Source organism: Ascidiella aspersa, chromosome 1, assembly GCF_963924565.1.
Source record: "Ascidiella aspersa chromosome 1, kaAscAspe10.2, whole genome shotgun sequence".
NCBI lineage: Eukaryota > Metazoa > Chordata > Ascidiacea > Phlebobranchia > Ascidiidae > Ascidiella > Ascidiella aspersa.
Window position 1 is genome coordinate 13,727,227 of NC_139447.1, and position 23,120 is coordinate 13,750,346.

Genomic DNA, 23,120 nt, shown 5'->3' on the forward strand with positions numbered 1-23,120 from the left:
AAGCAACCTCTTTTAAAGTTAATTCAACATGTTTTCAGTTGTGGCAATAAGGATAATTCTAGGTACTTTGTCGACAGGGCTAATAAACGGGACTTTACTTGAGCTGGCGTGAATGATTACTTACTAAAAAAGCATGAAGTGGTTTTAATCGATTTTAAATTTGGATTTTAGCCCAAGAGCAGTGTTACGTCATACTAACGCTACAATTAACACCTGTTATGGGTTTTCAAAAAAAATCAAAGCTGAAACTAACAAACTAAATCTTGCACAAGGGTAACCAAATAAAAAAGGTTCGTCGAACTCTCTGCCAAACAACATTTCCATCGCATTTTTCAATTTAAAAAAAAGAAAAAGCAAATCAAAAACTAACAAAGTAAAATCTGCACCAAAGTTGTAAACTCGTCGAATTTTGCACGACAGATAACGCACATCAACCCGCACGGCTGCTGTAGGGCCGAGCAGTACAAGGGCCGCTCCAAGCCCGACATGTTCAGCTTCCTCGCCTCCAAGTATCGAATCCCGCCCGAGTTCGTTCCCGAGCGACATCAGGACGACGACATGATGCAGCTCAGCAACAGGTGCTGTAATCTCCTTGTGCTTAGCTCGTTTGGGTGCAATTAGATAGAAATCAGACGAGCCCGTTTCGTGTAATCGTTGTGCTTGCTTTTCTTGGCATTTTTGCATGATAACGGCGAGATTTTTTATGTAATGCGTTTGTCAACTTGTCTGGTAATCTACAAATTGTAAAGGTGTTTTTTTTTTCAATCAAAAGTGTTGGTATTTGTATCCGATGCATGGAACTTTTTGTACTTTTAATTTGTTGAATTGGAAAACATATCTAATTTCCAAAAAAACTTCCCCAGCAGCTTGAGCAATGGGTAGGTTACTCGTTACACTAGGTAAAAAATACACTGCACATTTTGCTTACCGCATTCCTATAGCTCAGAGTGATTCCTTAACTTTTTCAGCTTTTAAAAGCTTGCGGCACAGTAAGAAAATTAAAAAAAATATTCGCGGCACACTTTCTACAAAACAACAATTTCGTAACTTGACAGTCGCCCCAAATACATGGAAAGGCAATTGGTAAATGTATTATTAGTTTTCTAATGGACAGTGTGTATTCCAGTTAGTATGGAAATTTGTAATGCAAATTGGTTATTTTCTAATATAACCAAAAGTTTCGCGACAATCTCTCAAGGCACAGAGTTGAACATTCACTGCTTTAGCTTGAATCAGTGGTTTCAGTGGTAAACCTGTTTAGCAACAACTTTACAACTTGGCTGTCGCCCTTAATACATGGAACTGCAATGGGTCCGATTTATATGGAATAGTATGCATCCAAGTCTCGAATGCTTAGTTGTAAACTCTTTTTTAACACAAACAGGTTGGTTATCAAAATAACAAAAAGCTACCGACGCACTTAATAATCCTTCACGGTACAGTCACTAGCTTAATGAAAGAAACGCTCTAACGCTGTCCTACTGTGCACAGGCGAGCGACCAGCATGGAACAGCTGCCGATGGCGATGCGATTCCGCCACTTGCGCACCTTCTCGCGTGAGGCGGTGGGCGTCTACCGCTCTTCCATCCACGGCAGGGGTCTCTTTTGTAAGCGCGATGTCGAGGCCGGGGAAATGATCATGGAATACACGGGCGAGGTAAGCTGAGCGTTTGTCTGGTTGAACAAATACGACGAATCATTTAAAGTTTAGGTGGTAGCTAGGTCAATGTTTGTGTACGGGTCAGAGTGTGAAGTTCCACACGTAAATAACGAGCTGCCTTTAGGTAAGAACAACTACTTATTTCTGACCAATTAAACTTCCATTGTTGCCAAGGTTGTTTCGGTTATTTCACTTTCCCTAATAATGGTTTGAATCGGCAGCGATACCATTCTCAGTATCTGACGAGTACCACTACGACTATCTAGAACCGGTTATCGGATTCTTTTTGACATTATCGCGCATCGCCTATTCTGTACTAGTAAGAAATTTCATATATGTCTCAGCATCCAACAAATTGGCCTGTTTCAGACCTTGTGGCGGTTTCACGTCCTAATTGTCTTAGAGAGTTTGGTATTTAAGCCATAGTTTTATACCAAGAAAGATATGGCTTAATACCCGGGTTAATGCCGAGTTCCTTTATGACGATTTTACCTTTGGCTTGCAATTTAAAATGTCCGACATCCTAATACCCTGCACCTGACTTTGCTTGGCCAGGTGATACGACGTGAGTTGACCGACAAGCGCGAAAAGTGCTACGAGAGCAAAAGCATCGGCTGCTACATGTTCCGCATGGACGACTTTTACGTGGTGGACGCAACCATGCGTGGCTCGAGTGCGCGCTTCGTCAACCACTCGTGCGAACCAAACTGCTACTCCAGGATTGTCAATGTTGAAGGTACGAGGGGACGGGGTTCACACTTTTCTAACCTTTTTGCGGAATTTTATTTCATGTCCTTTTTTACATAACATTACCAAGTCGCTAGATATGCCATTCGTCACGATACGGTTATGGTTCTTAAACCATCGGTATTGATACGCAAAAATTAAAGTGTTGCACCCAGTCGTAACCGCATTAAAAAAAATATATCAAAAAAATGTAAAAGGCGAATTCGCGTTTTTTATTGAAATAAGCTTAGCATGCATCAACGCTGTATCCACGCCTGTAATATTTGACTTGACGCCAGAGCATTTAAACAGGCAAAAAACTTCCCCTTGCGCTTGAATGCCTCTGGCCAACGGCACTAAGCAGGTCTGAAGCTATGGTAAGGCGATCCGAAAGGAGACTACAAAATCAAGCTTATAGTCTACACCGTATTGCTTGCAAGTTACACAATATTGCTTGCAAATAATTTGGTTTGCATTTTCTAAAGATTCCGGTGTAGTGCACAGGAAAAACGCTTGCAGAAACTCGAAACCGAAATATTTCGCGTAAGATTGGGGTTAGGGTAGTTAGAGCTAAACCCCGACAAATATTCCGCGCTTCCGCAAGCCCTTTTTTGGCGTATTGCCGGCAGCGTTTTGACCGTTTTGCTCGCGTCCTTTTTTCAGGCAAGAAGCACATCGTGATATTCGCGCTGCGCAAGATCTTCCGCGGCGAGGAACTCACCTACGACTACAAGTTCCCGATCGAGGACGACTCGCACAAGATCACGTGCAACTGCGGCGCGCGCACCTGTCGCAAGTTCATGAACTGAGCAAAGGGTTCACCTGTCTGTCTGCCCGCTGATTCTCCTTGAAGGTTCACACCCTGCCAACAGTGCCTTGTCAATGTCGCGTCGGTTGTAACGGTTTGCTTTGCGCGCCGGTCCCACGAAAGTTCGTGTTTGTTTTTTCAGTAAGTTTGTGATAGATCAAGAGCACGTCCTACATCATACACCATATTTGCCTGCTCTTTTTGAGTTGGATGCCTTGAGAAGTCGGTAGCGATTGATTCCAACTGTCTAAAATTGCGGTAACTTCTCTTCTAGGTTTTGTCGATTAATACCAGTTGTGAGCTCACTTTACACAATTGGTGCACTATTTTAAAACTATAATTTTGAATATGAAGGCAAACTTCAAAAATTCGTCAACCATGGTGCGCTTCAACCAAAATTTACATGTTTCTGCCTAAATTGTTTTACAGTTTCTGTTCGTAAAAAAATCGTGGACGCCCGTAACATTGCAAAAAATGTTTTGTGTTGTTTGTTGCGGAATCAGTGTTAAACCTACTAGCGAGCAGTATGACTCGATCTAATTGCACCTCTCATAATGTTCATTCATACAGTTGAAGCATGCTTTCCGTGTTCGTTTTCTTACGTCATTCATTGGTTGCTTGGACCATCTTGTGTTTTACCGCTGTTCTAACTTTTACCGACCAAATATGTTGTCGTTATCGTTGACCGTGTATTTTTATTAACTCGAGGTTTAATTTCAAGCTGGTTGTCGCTTTAGAGGAGTTAAAATGAGCATCTAAAGGCATTGAAGCGTTAGTAATATAACGGAATATTGGTCTTCAAATATTCCTGGAAAGTCGCTAAATTGGTTCGCAGTTTAGTTCCGTCGCGAACGAAGGACCAAATTACTATTTGCAACTATCGAGCCTCACACGCTTAGACTTTTATGACAGTTCGGGTTTGTCGTGTTCATTGTGATTCTGCGTATCGTGATTATTGTTCGAGGTTTGTCGCTGCTGGTTGCACCTGCCCACTGCCCAGTGCCCCAATTCCGAAAGCAAATCTACATATTAAATGTCTATTGCACAAATCCGTGACTAATACGTGATTGCTCATGCGTCGTGTTCGAATTCGGGCGTATAGTAAAGTGTGAAATGTGATGGCGCCCTAATGCTGCTGGTTTCCTTTGTGGTTCACCGATTTCTCTGTGTTTGTGTCTGCGCTTAAATTTTGCGTCCGCAGCCAATACCCGAAACTCAGTCGCAACGCAGAAATAATATTTTTTCTACTATACTCGGCGTGGTTTTTCGGAACACCTTCGTATCTTTATTTGTTCAGTTGCGAGGCGACGGCAAATTGCCGGAGCAAAACAAGTTCTTTTACATCAGGCGCACGCGGGTTCCTGGAATGGGAATTCAAAAATACAACATTATTTAACCGCGTTAAAACAGTTTCGCCCATCTATATAGTATACACTACAGGTTTCGGATTTTCATAAAGGTTGCAAACAAAATCCCATTTGCACTTAATTCGAGGTTTTTATAAGTAAAATGTTGTTTTTTTAAAAAAAAAAAACAATATTTTAGAACCATTGGATCACTGCCGGTTTCTACTGAAGTCGTTTTTTGTTCAGGACTTCAATCAGTCATGTCTGTAGGGTACAACATAAAGAGGTCAATAGTAGATTACGATATACAGGTACAGTAATGAGAGCACGTTTTAATATAATTATTGTGTTACCGGTGTTGGGATCAAGGTGCTTGATTAAATATTACCCAACTCCACATTCCAAAAAAAGTGGGTTTCAACTAACAAAATTTGACCACTGCAACCAATCTATTTCCATCTACAAATTTTCATAGCATTTGTTTGCATTAACCAAATTGGGAATATGTGATGCTTTAGTCCAATATTAACAATGTTAAGCAATCATTTTGGTTCAACTTCGCAACATTAATATCACGTATAACTTATTACTGGTTAAGCCGCCTAAGTTAGCATAAATACACGTTTTGTTCGATAAAATAAACATTCATTTACGAAAGTCGCAATATAAAAGCGGTGGACCAATAGAAGTAACAGCGGTTAACTGAAACAATAAAACGTAAAACGCCGCATAATTACCTTGTTAGGAATTGTGTTTTTGTTAGATCTCCTATCATACAGAACAAGTTTTGTATTGATAGAAATGGCACGACCGCTTAAAGTTCATAAATATGTGACCAATTATAATTAACCTGCTCTTAGCCGTAAAGACCGGGCTATATTGCTAATAGAATAGTTGGGCTTACATACACTTCAAAAGAATACAAGCAAAATGCCGATAATTTATTGTTTAATTTTCGACGTTTCAACTTTTCATACAGAATATCTTCATCAGGGAATGAAAAATAGCACCACGCACGACACTACGCAGAGTAAAAAGAATAAATTGCAGTTACAAATGATAAAAAAGTTGCGATTAGGACGTGAACTCGAAACTGAATCGTTAGGCCGATCTTTTAGCCCTTGAAGGTACGGTACTTAAAACCAAACGTCTGTTAAGATGCATCGTGTTAAGCCGTTGTTAAATGTGACACGACTTTCGAAACAGACGTTTCTGGTACATAGTCGTCTTCCTGTGCAATCATCTCGCCACCAGAAGTGCACTAGCTGTTTTTTTTGCAGTGTTCATTCCCTGATGAAATCATCGTGTAGGCCTATATAGGTAGTCGACACGTCGGGAAGTAAATAAGAAACGGCCGAAGCATCTTGTTAGGATCATATGCCTGGTAGCAGGGTATTTACAAGAAATGCATGGATCTTAAAGTTTGCATCTAAATAAAAGTGTGCGCACATTTTAATGTCCACTTTCCGGCATGTGCACATTTTAAAAAACGTGCGCACATTTGGACGTGCGTATTTTGTTGACATTGTGCAAAATATCGCCACGTCCCTGATTGGCTACTTGCTTTGTCAAATCCTTCTTTTGTGAAGACGTATAACTCTCATAGAAATTGAAATGATTCCATAACACTTGAAAAATTCGAGGGTTATTGGCCTAAATCTACCTGAATTATTTTAAGTATGTAGCAGAATCCTCTTTTAGCTTTTGACGTACAAAAAACCTAAAAATCATAATCCTTTTACTAGAGCTTTGCTGATAACCGTGTACCACCTTATAAGTGTTGTGGTAAATCATTATTTTTTTTCAATCAAGAAATACAATTGTCGCGTTTTCATGTATTAAAATTACTACGTGACGTTGCAGAATATTTCACAGCCACGAACTTGTTTTATGGCACAAACTAGAACCCTTATTCTTAATTCGCGTCGGCGCAAAAAAATCGTCTAGTAGTAACTAGTTAACACGTGGCAGAATCTTAGTCACGTTTTTATTTTTTACTATAATTTAACTAATCTATCTGTTTTTAGACAAATACAAAAGGTAATTTTTTGAGGGAAGTTTGCTTCGCGAAATTTGTGGCAACGGTAACTTATAGAACCCTATGCTTCTACCAACACATTAATGCTTTTATATTATATACTAGCCTCTCTACCTCTACTTTTCCTTAACACCATAACGCTGCAAGGTCTAAAGCTTGTTGGTTACTGACTAACGTGATTATACATAACACAATAATAAATCGCCCCTAATGACATTGACTGGTGACGCCCTTGGCAGACTTGATTTACCCGATGTGGGCGGACCCCCCTTTTTGGGTGGCGCAACATTCGCGTCTCTATTTATACGTTGTTGTTAATACCGCCCAAATATTGTGATTCTCCAAGAAAACTTTGCTGTCGGCGAAAACGTTGCCTCGGTCCCGATCACTACAGGCTTTAGTTTTCTGTCAGGTTTCATTTGTTGAAGCGTTCGTATAGTCTAAGCGATGAAACAGGATCGTAATGTGCCGCCTTTTTTCGACGGCTGCAGGTTTTTATATTACACAAACGGCGGTTGCACGACAGTGCAGTACTGCGAGTGCATTTAGCCTATAGCTTAAAAAAATGTTTAGTTGTTCGACTATTTTGTGCGATTAGAAAAGATGTATAACAACATGGCCTGTGAAGTTTATTAGGGCAGGTCAGGTGCGTGTCAATATAGCGATTATACATGGTATTAGTCAAACCAATCTTTGTTTAAAATAGTATTATTATTTTCTTGAAATAGCCGGTTTAAATGTGTTGGCCCCGATGTAAGGATATAGTTTACACGTTGTCAACATCTAAACTGTTTTGGCTATTGTCGTGTTGCTAGCATAAAATTAAACGCGGCAGCACGGGTTATTATGTACCAAACGATGGCAAGCTCCACGTGGTCTTGGCTTAAGAGCTAAATGTACAAACACCGCGACAACGAACTGGCAATTTTCTGATGACCTGTGAGAACCGATCGATAGACATTAGCAATGCTATGTTGCATTGGACTTGAGTTAGAATAACCGCCAAATAAAACAAACGTGATGCTAAAGGACTTTGGTGTATTCCGCGAATATCTTCGTATCGCAGTGCCAGTTAAAGCTATAATTAACTATTAAGTTGTCGAACTTTGTTCACTTGTGCTATTGCCATACCATGTGATGCAAAAGCATAATGTTTCAGAGATTGTACAAGTAGGTTAATTCGATCCTCCTTATCTCCAAATATCAAGAAACGCATATCTGCCTAATTCGTCTGACATGTAATATTAAACAACGCAACGTTTTACGCCAGCTTCGACACAGGTCTAATCTAATCTGCACAACTGGTTGTTCATAGACCCCTGTTTTTTGAATTGGGAACAAACAGCACTGACTGCATTTTCTTGTAACCTCTGAAAATTGACTAAATATTCTAGTATGTAGCTATACCGCGAGCAACTATTTTGTTGTGGTTAGGTGAAATGAACCCCAATTCTAACCCATTATGTTTTCTGCGACTCTTATTTTCAAATGGTAATCCAGGCTTAACGCAGCCTCCCTTCCAAGTAATGCAACGTCTATAGGTAATTTGTTGTGTTGGTCAATAACAGTTCCACCTTAGGGTTCAAGTTTCGAAGAAAATGCGCTTCGCACTCTTAGGCATGAGAACCCCGATTTAAATTGTTTGACAAGCCAGTCCTATGGGTTGTTTCAGGTTTTAATAATTATTTAAACGAGTGTAAAATGGCATAACGAGTTAAAACGGATCAATCAACTAGGATATCGTTAGGCAATGAACCCGAAAGCCCGAAAGCAGAAGCATTTGCAACCGAAGCAAGATTAATTTTCCTTTTCTGGGCTTTCCGTTAGCAAATAAATATTAAGTTTGTGTATTGCAGCACAACTGAGATACTAATTAAGCTATGGTTTGACCTGGCATCCTTTAAATATGCCAAAGCTTTTTAGTATATTTTTTATTCAGTGATGTGTCGTAATGGTTAAAATATATGAGACTCCAAACCAGGACAAGTTTAATCGTTATATCAAAGCAAAACCATTATGGTAATATGCACCGGTAACACCATGTTAGTATCAGATCAGATTACGTTGCAAAACTATTTGTTAGGCAAGGTGCTCCTTGGTGATTTAGGTTGCCATCGGTCGTCAAGCATTAAGTTTAGTAAACGTTAAATGTATAAGCATAATATCGCCTAAACGGCGAATTGTAATTGTAGCGCACGACCTATTGAAAGTTGTATATTGTACCTCCAAGCTTGATGTGAAGAACGAAGACATTGGTAATTCACGCGGCCGATCATTATTATTATTACACGCGTTACAGCAATTATTGCGGCAATATACTCTATTGGTCATTCATGGTAGTTTTCGTGTAGAAATGGGGAGTAAAAGCACGGTTATATCACAGAAACATTTTTTCTATGGTTAGTTGGGGTTGGGTAAAATGTGTTTTATCCCCGAAATATAATTAGTTTGTACATTTCTACACTATATTTTCAAGCCCCGGTGAATGCCCAATATTGCCTACCCGTTTACTTCGCCAGTAAGGAACATGCCCTTTTCAAACATCCCTATGTTCTCATTTCACAGGTAGTGGCGGGCCTTGCAATTCCAACCTGTTGTCACGGTTATTTTGGCAGGTGGCCTTTTTTATGAGTTAGTTAGAAATAAATTAGGAATGGAAAAACGTGATCTTTGCTTTTCTAATTAAATAAGGTAGGCCGGTAAGTCAGAGAGTACAACCCTAAAGTCATATACTGCATAAGTGCTTCCAATATTAGCTAATGTAGGGTTCCGATCTGACTTCAGCTTTGAGCGAAATTAAGGCGCACAGCTTCAGTATATATACTGTTGTTACTCACTGTCTTCCTATTTACAAATAAAATAGGCGTAATAACCCCAAAGAAAAAAGTCCGGCCAGTTTGCTTACTTGATTATTCTCGTTTAATTTATATGAATGTTTTGGAACAGTGAATCGCGTCGCCGAAACTGTATTATGCCACTAAACGAAAGCGTATGGAAGTTAACTAGAGACACATAAGAATATAAAGTGCTGACATTACGTGAGAACAGTTATATTTCCTGCGTCACGCCGCAAGACATCAAAACTGTATTACACTCTAATCGAATCTTGACCGGTGCACAAATTTCAATATTCGTTCATTAGCCGGTCATCGGCGACGCAGATTACTGACCAAAGGTGCAATTAGTCTGGGACCTCAGTCAATTTCGTACAAAGGGGCAGCGACCGTTGTGATGATGCTAATTATTACACTGTTTGTTAGTACCCACACCCAAAGTAGGACAATCGAGCCTAAATATCCAGCTCCACCTCAAGCCAACTGTACCCCGTGGGTACCCGGCACAGATATGTAGGTCAAGTGCGAGACATTCCGCTGGCACGAAAACGCTAAAATATTACGATGTTCACAGATGTAACTTCCTAACGCTAGCTCACTGTGTTTTGAAAAAATAATTTGGCCTAATTTGACGCAGAACGGATGTTTCCTCAAGTTTAACCGCTCACGACCAACGAGTACTGCCAGATTGCGCAACATAAAACTCTTTGCGCAGAAAATAATTCTCGAAAGTTGGAAAATAATTTGACAAGCATAACAATGCCTATTTGTTTATACCCTTTGCCACCCCCTTATTTTCAGATTAAAATAATAAAAAGCAAAATAAAATTAAACAAAATTTACGAAATTCGCCTTTATGGATGCTGTACATTGAAAACCAATAGTCATTTTTTGTAACGAGGTTTTTATGTTTGGGTTTACGGCATAAATATACAGTTTTTCCTGTTAAACATTTCTTCATTGACTGCTTTTGTTGCATAATTTGCAAATATTGATATTGCGGACACTTATCTTTATTTTATTACTATTTGTGTATTATTCGTTTAATTTTTGAATTTTCTTCTTGTAAATATCATAATTGATTTTCCAATGGTCATCATTTCTTATTTTATTTCGTTTGTTTTTATTACGAAAAAATTACCTTTTTTTGTTTGTTTTTGTAATCAAAATTATATTATTATAACTGTATGGCCCTGTCAAATTTTAGTAAAATCTTTTTTTGAAAACTGACATTTAAAACCTAAGCGTTATATGTCACATGAATTTTTTCTATACATTATCTAATTAGCAAAAGACGACATATATCGATTCTGCGCTAGACAGCATATAAAACATTAGTGCTATAGGCAATGCAGGAGATACATCATTTTAATTCACCAACTTAATTCAGGGCCGAAAGTTAACCTAAATCATCACGACGTTGCCTATAAATGCTTCTGTTTCATAGGACAGCGATAAGAAGAAACGTCACTGGTAATAATTATTCCGTCTGCGACGTATCTAAGGCAAAGAAAGTGTCGCATTGAAAAAAGACGAAGTCTCTGGGTAGAAGTGCTGGTATAAAAGCTGCCGCTGTCTGCAACGAACGACACAGTGCATCATTTGGAAAGCCAAGATCGCTTCCAATGAATTGAGTCTATTTGCCAATTGGCTGATTTAATTCTGCGCAGAGTTTGAAAACAGTAAGTGCCTTAGAGTTTTAAATTTTAGGGCTCAAAATTTAGTTGCAAATCGTGATAATTGCTATGCCAATTATGTTTGCGCTACTAGAAATACTTTATTTATTATTTATGTTAACCTTTTTGTTATTGGATATGTAAACAAATGCCTAGATTCTAGATAACAATGTTAAATCAATAATTTATAGCTTGTCATTAAGTTCAACCTGGCCCTCACTATATTTATAATCACCTAACTAAGGTAACATTACTTCAATACGGACGCTTGTTTTTGCATGTGATTTTATTGCCCTGAACTCAAATGGAATTAAGTCGAACATAACCACGACCGACACGAAAATGTCTTGACTGTTTTAGGGGTTATCGATTATAATAGGAAAGACAGCAAGATGTGGTCAATACGTAGCATTTTTCTTGTTGCGTTGGCAACGTCAACCTACTGTCAACATCACTGTGAAGTTTCGCTCGAACATAGGATTGCCTGCGGACCCGAGTCAAAATATTACACCTATCACCAATGCAACATGAGGTAAGCGGTGCGCATGCTATATTGCCCTTTTTGGAGAGTTTTGAAATCGTTGCAAGGGTTGTGGGTTTGATGGTGTTTGCAACGACACTTTTTTCTTTCTTGCAGAGGTTGCTGCTTTGAACAGATCGGCGTGGACGATAGAAGATGCTACAAGGGTAAGTTTATGAATAAATAATATATTAAAACAGGTCCCAGACAAAATTAAAACAACACGCATTTTTACGATGCTCACCCTGACGCAGATACTGCGTTTCTTCCGCTTAAACCGTATATTAGCAGTTCACAGATATAAACATTAAACAGCGTCAGTCTAAATTGTGTATTTCGGGAAATATTCCCGGATTAACGAAAGCGGTAGTTAACCTAGAAGTAAAAGGCAAATTACAATGTGCTATGTATGCGTTGTCAAATATGCACGCTTCACCATACCGTCTGCAAACCGTACTTTGGTCACCTCTTAACTGCTGTCGAATTACAAATGGAATCATGCAAATCTTTCAAAACCCTTGTATAATTTTAAGAGCCAACCAGAGGCGTGTCTCGATTGCTGCTATTTTAACAGCTAATGGGTAGTTTTCCCGGGGGCATTACTTTGTTGTTTCCCTTCGCGTTTCATCGAGGACATATCTGGTACTAAGTTCCCACCGCTAATTCCATTGACTAATTTCACATTAAAAAATCGCCCCCCCCCCTGACCTACCATGATTATCACAAACGTATTGTCTTCCAAGAATTTTAAGGCATTCAAATATCAATAAATCTAAATTGTTTGACAGTCAAAATTCTCAAACAAGCACGTGAAAACCTGAAAACAAATTTGAAAATTTTGCCGCACTTCAAGGATTTACATAGAATCCAAAGTTGGAAGCCCAGTCTGCAAATATGCGCCGCGTGGCTTCATTTTATTTCGCTGGAGTTTCTATTCTGTGTCGTTTCTAATAAGTTAAAGCGGTGAAAATAATGCTAATAAACTAATGTGTACAATAGATACTATCTAATGATGTTGCAAAACGCACTTTTATTTATTTAATTATACTTATATATAAATGAATGTTAATAAAAAAAATTAATAAATCGATAAAAATGCAAAATGTGTTACGGAAAACAATGAAACCTTTACAAAGTTTATGAATAACTGTTACATGTCGCTTCATTAAAGCAATTGAGAGCCCAAAAAACGTGCTTTTCAAGGGCGTCATTAATTCCGCTTCCTATATTGCAGGTCGCTTGTTCAACTCCTACTTGTCAAATGAGGGCATCGCCGGGCGAAGTCCCGTACCCTCGACGCCGGCACCAATAGCAACGGAGCGCCCCACGCGCCCCACAAGAAGGGTCATCTCCTTTGGAGTCGAGCGTCGACGCGATCCGGAGAAGAAGAGAACCCCGGGGAACCCCAACAGGCTAAGCATGCTCGCTCTCGTCCAAATGAAGCGAGACAATGTTCCGCAGGAGATCATCAACAGTCTTTTGGCCGACGGTAAGCTGTCAGCTGATGTCCGTTGGTGTTTCGTGGCTGCTTAGTCTCGTGCGCTGTAGCATGGAAAATAGTTTTTTGTTTATATCTTTTAAGACAAGTTACATTATTTTCTTCTTTGGTGTTTATAATTCTATTTGTCCCTTTTGTGGTCACCTTTTTTGGGAAAAATGTCTGTCTTCGTCGCCTTTGTTGTATTATTAATCGTAGAGTCTTTATTTTTACCATTGCTAAACACTTATACGCGATCACTTTATGAAATCAGGGCGCCATGCCAAGACACGTGTACTATACCGCAAAGCGTTTGACAAATATACATAAATCTAAAGAAGTTATGATTAATATGTGAATGTTAACAACTTTGAAGCTCCAAATATATAACACTCAGCGTACTTGTGTACATATTAAAATAGGTAGGCCTATAGTGATTTACCCAAACTTCTACAAAATATAAAAACCTAGTTGAATTGTCTAAATAAAAATAAAATGTATTGCTTAATTACCTAATAAGTTTAATAGTTTAAATACAAAATGTTGCTTTAACCCAAAGGCATAGAGAATATTATGTATGATTTCGTGATAAAATTTCGTCATCGTAATAAAATTTCGTCATGAAACCAATGATGATTTTTCACACTGTTGGCGCCAATATTTGATGTTTAATCTTTGGTAAGAAACAATTCACTTAAGCAACTGTTTAAACTCCAGCATTATTTTTTGACTTACTTTCAGCCATTCCTGGTGGCGAATTCTTTTATTATCTGAATGATGGAAAATTGGACAAAAGTGAGCTCGCCGAACTTTTGCAAGGTTAGTTCATGAAATCCAATCAAAGTAATAATGTCGCTTTATATCTGTTAAACAAATATAAGTATCTAGATTTTAACCCAAATAATCTTTCTTGGTATAGTATGCCTATTATATTAAATTATATTGATTCTGCAACAACTAAGTAAAAGGTCAAGGCTGTTTTACTCTGGCTTGCATTGCTGTACGTTAGAAGTAACGCGACCTTTTGTAGGGACGGGAGTTGAGTGGAGCAAATGGCTCTCATTCTACCTTAACGGAGCCAACGTTCAGGATCTGCTGAAAGATCAACTGTCTGATGTATATGGTAAGTGGCGAACTTCAAGGATACAACAGAACGACATTTTTTCGTAATCCAGAAAGTTTTGTCCAGCACCTTTATTAGCCCATTAAACTAAAGTGTTGGGTTAAGGCCGCTTATAATTTTTTATCAGATATAACCAAAACAAACATAAAAATTCATAAAAAGTCTGCAGTTTCGCATTCGCCATTTTCCAGCATTTTTGCATTTATTTTAATCCACTGTTACGGCAAGGAATATTTTGTTCAATATTTTTTAATGTAACTGATTCCCGAAAACAATTTATTTCTAAATTTAAATTGGAATTTAACACAGTATAGCCTACAAAATGTATAAATAGTAGCGAGCTTCTATAATTTTTTTGCCGTTTTCGTCTTCTCAATTAGTTTTGCTGGCAAAATTTTAATTTGGTTTTGTAGGTTTTGCGACTTTAATTCTCTGTTCCAGGTGTTGATCCAACAGTGGTCGAACTACTGATGACGAACAACAAAGATCCAGTCGCGAAACATTTGGTGGCCGTTTTATCTTGTAAGTACTGCCATTCAACAAGTGGAAAATTGTTATATTATCAATTAACGGAAAACGCATTATTTTGTTGCACCTTTCATTAAAGGCCGATGTCTTATTTACTAAATTAACAGAAGTTTAGCGGCAGAATTTATCGAGGTACATAGTTTAAAACCGCAGATAACCATCGCAATTAAATTTGAAATTATTAGATTTTATTAAAAAACATTTCTTATAATTTTGAGTTAATGCTGCATAAAGTTGAATGCTTGAGGACTATAATTTTGCGTAAATTTGCAACAGAAAAATTGAATCTAATTGCATTATAAAACAAAACAAAAAACTTTAATGGAATTATTATCATATACAGTTTACACTCCATTAAGCTACTTTTTTTTTAATTTTACGCATTTTAGCGAACAGAAGACTCAACCCACTTTCGAGTTTTGTAATGCATGCACTGGCATTCGGCGACGGAATCACGCACAGGGGAATGACAAACTTCGTCATTGAGCAGATATTTAAAAACGGTACGTTTAACTTTATTGAATTTTTGGAATGTCGAAATCTGACCTCGATGTGCAAATCGCTGTGGGTTTTTATTGCATAAGTTTTTAAGTTGCGCTACCGTCTTGCAGAAAACAAGTTCGCAATTGAAGCGTACAAGGCACTTTTGAGCGGCGATAAAATACGAGCCATACAGTGGTCCATCATGGCAAGAACTGCAAGGGCGACACGTAAGTGGCTAAATCGGCAGCTGCTAAATTATTTTTTTCCAGAGTTCTGTTTTGCTAAAACAAAAATTCCTTCTTCAGCTTTAGAGAAATATTACCCAAACAACGAGGCCCTCTTTGCCCACTTCGTCGATAACAAGTTGAAGCACCCTGGAAGGATTGATCCATCTATTATCCTGCACCTTGCACTTAATGGTTCACTTGCCGGAATTCCAGCGAAGAAATTCACCGAACACTTTGGCATCAAAGCTTTTGGTAGGTGATAATTCTTTGCTAGACTTTCGGCGACCAAAGTAAATTTGTCGGGGCGTAAAGATGCTTTGTACTGGCAGTTCTCAAATGTTCATTTTTGCGATTTTAACCATATACCTGCAATAAGTTTAAACGTTATCTTAGACAGCTTTAACCGTTGTATATTGATGACACCCTTATAATGCACGACAATTTTTGTGCAGCATAACAGTACTGAAGAATGGTATAATATTTTTAACAAATTACCAGCAAGCATGTTGTTTCTTTATAAAATATGGGACTCTTTTTTTCGAAATATAGCGACAAAAAAATGAAAATTGATTCCGGTCATTAGCCAGACAACAAAATATATTAAAACATGTATACATGTTACAGTTAGAATACATCAGTCATCAGGTAATTTAAATTGGTTTGATTGTTTCCCAATGTAGGCATGGGGTGTATTATACAGTATAGAATGGGACAAACATATTTGATATCTCGTCAAAGCATATTCCATACAAATGGCCCACATCCCAAGTTGTCGCGGCACCTCCAAAACGTACACCTACCATTTTGACTAACAACTTAATCTAATGATAAGTTTATTTATTTGCAAATCATCTACACAGTGATTAATCACAGATTACGTTTGTTCGGTTCACTCAATAAACCTACGTCTTCCGTGCGACGCTCTCAAGCACAGTCCCTACCATTCTACACTGCAGTGCATAAACGCCGGTTGCTGCCTTCATCCTCCAAGAGTTCCCGGTGGAAGACCCGAGTGTCACGAGAACATCATTGGAAAAATCGGTAAAGAAAGAGTGTACGACAACAATACATTTCCAGCATTTATCACCATTGTCACTATAGTATTGTTACTGTTTGCGAAATTATATAATGCCTAAATACTTTCTGTTGCCGGGAATCAGTGTTGTAAACCAGTCATTTTGAAATTACTCAAGTCCCAAGTCGTTATGAGAGCAAGTCACTTTCAAGTTATGTTATTGACATAAAAGTAAATTGTTAAACAATTAAAATTGGTAAACTCTTCCGATTATAAGCAGCAATTTAACTAAAAAAATAACCCAAACGCAAAATGCAAAAATAGAAGTGTTTAATGTGCAAAACTTGAGATAAATTTTATTGAAAAACACTTAATTTAATGCCAAGTTATTTGACAAATTGACTTAAGTCCAAGTCATTTGAAAACAGTGACTTAAGTGCACTTAAGTCAAGTCAATGACTTCTGTCATTACAACACCGCCGGGAATATATAATTATATATTTACAAGTTAGAAAGTAGGTTAAAATTTATTTTGTTTTATAAAGGAGTTGCAATAGCCGAAAAAGTCTGGGACGAAGATTACGTCATCCAAGAAATATTCGGCGGTGTGTTGCCGAAACTGGAGAATTTTTATCCGAGTGGAATTCCTTGTGAGTTTCTCTGCTTATAGGCTAGAGTTTTTCATTCATTTTCATTCCAAGATTTTATGTCATTTGGTCATGATGTAAATCTTGTTTTCAGTGCTTTTTCAGGGCATTGAAAGTTATAACTAATAGATTTTTCACGTTTAACCTAAAATATTGTTTGATTATTGACGACGCTGTAGCATTGTTTACTTGGTGATTTCATGTATTGTTATTTTACATGCAGTTTCCTATACGCTTGTTGTAAGTTGTACAAACATAAATAGCCACGTAGTTCATATCTGCAAAATGTTTCTCGTGGCCTCCCCCTAAAATGAAACAAATCATAAAATGCTTAAAACTCAATTTTAGAGACTATATGATAACCTTTTGAAAACGTAGTTTTACCGGTACTTTACTTTGAACCACATACAGCGATATGTGATAATAACTCCTTAAAACCCAGGGATCCCTAGTCGAGAAATCCCAGCAAAATTCACAACTCACCTTCGTCGGGATCCAAATCAACCTGACTGGTTCCATTCCCTAACGTCGCAAGGAAGAAACCTTCACTACAGCCCAACCTCCATGGTAAGAACATACTACAATGTCTATAGCTGTACATTTTATATTTGTGTACGAGTTGACTGTTGATCGTTATACGGAGTAGAGAAGTGTGTCCCTTTTCATTTTTTCTTAACAATTTGTGTGTTAATGTAAAATAAAATGTATCCGAATTGAGGATGTCTGTATGTCCGTTTAACAGCATTGCGAAAGTATTTAGCTGGTCATCGTTTTTAGACATAAAACAGAATGCTATGTTGTTGCAGCCTAACCTAAGACCGAACAAATTCCAACCGAACTTCGTGTGGAAGCCTCACGGACCAACACCATTTCCGTATCCAACACAACTGCCCGGAGGTAATCAATCTATTCTAGGTTGTAATATGTCCATGTTTATGCGCATTGTAACACGTCCGATGATTTAATAATCACCTTTTTATTTTCATCAAACTATATCATTTAAATCTAGTTAAATTACTGACTTCTTACCAGTTTATTAAAGGTAAACAAATTTCTGTACAATGCAATGAAGCACACTGAAGTAAATGTCATTGATTATTGTCATTAGGTGTCATTCATCTTCCAACGAGCGGCCCAGGAGAAGTGGGTGGTGTCCATGTTGATGCAGCTGGAACATCGCCAAGTAAATACAGTTTTCAATATTTTATCATGATTTATATTGTAAAGTTTAAGCACGGCTCCAACAAGATTTAACATAGTCACCGACAAACAAATCAAGGGTCAAATAGCACAATTCTCTAACATAAACCCATGTAAATTTGAAGACATGGCGTCACAAATCTACGTCATAATCTAAAACAAGTAATTTAAAACTGAGATTGTTGTTCGATTAGTGCACAAATCTGCAAATGGAATCGCAATTTAAATACTTTCAAAGCTATGGCGGGAATTGGATTGGTGTAAAAAGTGCATGGACTATTATTAAACGAACATTTTTTAAATGTACGGCGTACCTGCAAAATTGTTTCACCGCAACGCCGTTCCGGGCAGTTTCGGCTTACTTTCACCAAGCAAATTTAACCGCAGGCCGGGGTATTTTGCGCCCGGGGGCAAACTATAGAATTGACGCCCCCTCCTCCATATTTAATCACATTTTCTATTACATTAACATAATATAACTTACTTGATACGGAAAAACAATTCAATTTTAATCGAATCTTGTATTTAAAGAAGAATCAGCCTCATTTTGGCAATTGTAAGCCTGGGGTACTTATGTACCCAACCGCCCCCCTTAGCTACGCTCTTAACGAAACCAAACCGGATGACCGCTAAACCCAAACGGTGCACTTTTATCCAAGACAAGCAGTTCACTTTTGTTGTTAACTTAATACTTTTACTTTACAGTCGTCCAGTCGCTCTCGTCCAAGGTATTTTCTTCTTGTTACGGCGTGAAGCGCGAGGATCGCTACGAATGCATGCCGAACAAGTTTGCACTGAAGAGTGACGGTCACCAAATTTGCAAGGACCTGGACTGCTGCTTTGATCCCGACTACAGTGACCTTAGCATCCCCGCTTGCTTCAGGAAAGAAAGCTACGGTTGGTTCATTTAAAACTGATGAAAATGGTTGTTAACGAGTGTACTAAAGCAGAGTCATTGCTTTCCGGTGTGATAATACAGTAACATGTAACTTTTGAATTTTAATATATCTGTTCTTTGTTTAAATGCATTTATCTCCTGTAGGTCAATGTTATCTTGTTGAACCCGAGGACCGAATTGATTGTGGTAAACCAGGTAAACTTTCTATTTTTAAAGGCTTTTTTTAATTTTTATTAACAATGGCATAGCCGTACTATTATTATGGGTCGTTTCCTTTTTTTATTAAATAAGTAGACACATGTCTATATTGATTGAAAGCAGGACCAAAGTATCTGCAACTTATTACAAATATTATGCTTTTTTAGTGTATAATATCATTTATTTTTTTGGTAATCAAACATCTTCCATTATATCAGGCATTACCAAGGACGAGTGCTTAAGCAAACCGCGATGTTGTTACGACAGCACAATTACAGCCGATCGGCACAAGAATCCAGTCCCATGGTGTTACTTTAAAAAAGGTTTGTAGCATTTGACGAAGATTCGATATTTCTGTTTGCGAGTGGGACTCAAAGACCAAATAGGTCATTTTTACTGGCCACCTCATTAGCATAATATGTTTCTCAATACCACGTAGAAAATAAGTTAAGTAAATATATAATGCGCACATGTGTTTTACCTACAATAGACTAAATGCCTATTTAGGCCTTTTCAAGTTTAATTGCATATTTGCAAAATGTATAGTCTTCTGGTGAGTAACATGCAGTTATTTAACTGATATTTTTTAACCTGTAAAACCGACATGATTCGTGCTAAATGCTGCAATTAATAATGGTGGTTCTTTACGTGAGACGTGTTGTTCTCGGTGTCTATATAGTAAACATTTTGAGGGCCCTTTTTACAAGCTGTTCTTGTTTGCAGAATCCTATGTAACTTCAAAGGAGAGATGTAGCCGCGTTGGGCACTCTGATCGCGTTGGCTGCTTCTCCAATCATCCTTCAGGAAGTAAGTTGTGTAGGAGTCGACTAAGACATTTAAGTAGAAACCATGGCTAACAATCAATCCGTGACCCTGGATTTAAGTTGGGGGTGGGGCAAAGAAAAAACATGGTGGACGTTTTAATATTACATAAAAATTAATCTTTTTCTCTTATTCAGCCTACTTTGACCACACGGTTTCGAAGGATGACTGTATTGCGGAAGGTTGCTGTTTTGAGGCAGTTCGCGTAAGTTTTTTTAGCCGAACTGTTCTTGGCAAGACGTCCCCTCCACCGTGTTACAAAAAGCTTGGTGAGTTTTTGTTGTGCTGTTATACATAAAATCAAATAACTATATGCTGTAATTGTTCCATGCTCTATAAAAGCCGCCAAAAACACAGATGAAAAGATCCACTGCATTAAAAAATATGTTTTTTAACCTCAATTTTACAGCTTTTAATAGTTAAACGCACCCCAACAACAATTCATTAAAAACTAAAAAATAAAAAAGTATCACCTTTAGTAAACGCTTGGCAGATTAAAAAAACACTCTTCTATTTTCTGTTTTGCGTTTCCTGTGCCTTTAACAAACTAATTTGCTGTAGATGTTTCTGTGCGACCGACGGACCCGAAACCCACCCTTCCAGTCGTACCACCGCCTGACCGTAAGTATTTTTTTTTCTAAATTTGTTGACATCGTTATGTTTACGCCACGCGTGTAATTATGACCTTGCTTACATAATGGCTTTCAAATCAAGTTGTTAACAATATGGCTGACAATATTTTTACAAATGTTCTTTTTGCTTTAGCCGCCCCCACACCGACATGTAAAAATCGAGATGAATTGGATCCTTGGATGAGAACTGATTGTGGAAACTACGATTACGTTGAGTGCGTACTCATCAATGAATGCTGCTACTTGCCGGAGATCATTTTAGTCGGCGCTCCCCATTGCTACAAAAGAAGTATGATTTATTTTCCTAAGAATGAGTTTGTAACTCAAATATATATGTTAGATACATATCTACTTCGCAAGCTAGATCGGAGGCCAAGCTAAAACATATCGATGATTGAAACAAGCACTTGAATTGTAATTGCACCAAATGTTTTGTGAAACATCGCTTAGTTTTGCATCAAAATATACTCAGGGTTACCATCTGCTAACACATAATATAGGTACTCTTGATTGGAATGACATAGTAGTTTGCTATTACTGCCCGAATTTATTTAATGCAAGGTTTAACGTAATTACATCAAGTTATCGACGTCACAACGTTACGTCATACCGTGATGTCAAAAACATCTAATCTTCAATACAACCTGTTGTTTTCAAGCGAACCCGCAACGTAATTAAACGAGTAGAAAGCTGCAAATTGTATTTACATTTAGTAAAAATTGGCAAAAAATCTGGTTAATGAACTCGGATAGGCTAATGATAAGAAAATCACTTTCAAAATAAGTTTTTATAATTGGATCAGTGTCCGATTTGAACATTTTCAGAAAGATTACTGAGACAAACTGACTTAAGCACGAAATGTTAATACATAACACTGAATCGTAAATGCACTTTCATTCAAGGACAATAATTTATTTATTGTTTCTGCAGCCTAAGATTGTACGACTTCGCTTTGCACGACCTGAACTTTCCATGAGCAACGTTATGCCAATCGAATCCGAATCGACTTAACTTTGTTTGTAGGCAATTTATTTTTTTGCAACTTGTACGCGACGTTTTCGTTGCATGCTTTACCAACTATGCGCCATTTTTGTTACTTTTGGTTTACCTTTACCTACTATTGTCTTTTCTCGTTTAGCGAAAATCGTTTTCTCCACTCACTCGAATCGTGGCAGCCCGTTCTTTATTCGTCGAATAGCGGCGTGCTATTTGAAAGACGTTGTGTTCCAAAAATAAAAGTAAAAAATATAATAAAAAGACTTTGTGCTCTAACAATAAAAGTAAAACAAATAATAGCAACACATATTTAGATACATAATTTTTGACGATGTGTAATTAGTGCGGTTCGTTTTTAATTGAACTATGTATACAAAAGAGTATTTGGCTAAGTTCTACAAGTCCAATACTCAAACAATATTCTCATAAGCGATGCTTAGGGATTAACAAGTTGTCGTACATTACCACGCACCTAGTTTACGTTTGTGTTCCGCAAACAGTACAGCTTAGACATAACTAGCTTGCGTACTCTTTTGGTAAGCCAGGCATTAATAATGCAAAGGGTCCCCGCCCGAATTACATACAGCCAATGGTCCCTTATCAGCAACCCCGCTTTGAGAAAAACGAAAACAAAACAGATGGAGCCAAAACTCAAAGATACCCAATAGCCATTAGTCGCTGCTGTACAGCCAGAGTGCAGGTGTGAAGGCAGTAATTAGCGAGCAGTGCATGCATGCAGTGGAAGCGTCGCGTACCTAATTACGTGCACAATGGCACGACCAAACGAACATGTTCCCGTACAATGGCAAGGACGGGAATTATGGGTTTAACGATTCGCGAACGGCAGCGCGTTTTTGCATTGTTGGATCGTGGGAGAAAGTCGCCAACGCGTCTTGGTCGCTCGAAACGCTGTCACACAAATTGCTGATAATAATGCGCAGGGTTGTAACAGTAAATGCTAATTTGAAGGGAAATGATTTTAGCAATTAATTTTTAAGTAGTTATTGGTAACATTCGATGCTTTTTCCAGTCTAAAGTGAAAATCGCGTGAAAGGCATGCGACAGTGCTTAATTCTATTGAACATATAGCTTAGTTTTGCAGGCTAAAAGTATACTATATAGGCTTTCTTAGCGCAAGTTAAGGCAGGATTCTGTAAGGATAAGCATAATGTGTAGGTAAGTGGTACACATGATTCAAGAATTACGAAGTAAGTTTGTATTTTGCAAAAAATATCATGTAATTGCCAGAAATGCTAATATAAAAAA

The 23,120-nt window shown here is 37.9% G+C and overlaps 2 protein-coding genes across 2 annotated transcripts in view; both read left to right on the forward strand.

Annotated features, from left to right (window-relative positions):
- The window catches only part of LOC146167882 (histone-lysine N-methyltransferase 2A-like), a 48,765-nt gene extending 44,366 nt beyond the window's left edge, over positions 1-4,399 (forward strand). Inside the window, exons 45-48 of the mRNA XM_083386162.1 lie at positions 421-578; positions 1,492-1,657; positions 2,216-2,396; positions 3,050-4,399. Coding sequence (XP_083242288.1) covers positions 421-578; positions 1,492-1,657; positions 2,216-2,396; positions 3,050-3,195 — 651 coding nt within the window. The 3' untranslated portion in view covers positions 3,196-4,399. The remainder of the gene's footprint in view (positions 1-420; positions 579-1,491; positions 1,658-2,215; positions 2,397-3,049) is intronic.
- Positions 4,400-13,012: 8,613 nt separating this feature from the next.
- Positions 13,013-22,094, forward strand: LOC146167884 (uncharacterized). The gene is made up of 20 exons (XM_083386163.1): positions 13,013-13,097; positions 13,827-13,904; positions 14,116-14,208; positions 14,650-14,730; positions 15,126-15,239; positions 15,348-15,446; positions 15,525-15,698; positions 16,320-16,487; positions 17,007-17,111; positions 17,551-17,675; positions 17,915-18,005; positions 18,217-18,291; positions 19,014-19,205; positions 19,351-19,401; positions 19,623-19,727; positions 20,128-20,211; positions 20,364-20,495; positions 20,788-20,847; positions 20,992-21,147; positions 21,997-22,094. The coding sequence occupies exons 1-20, from the start codon at positions 13,028-13,030 to the stop codon at positions 22,092-22,094; spliced, it is 2,151 nt and encodes a 716-aa protein (XP_083242289.1). The 5' UTR covers positions 13,013-13,027.
- Positions 22,095-23,120: the final 1,026 nt, after the last annotated feature.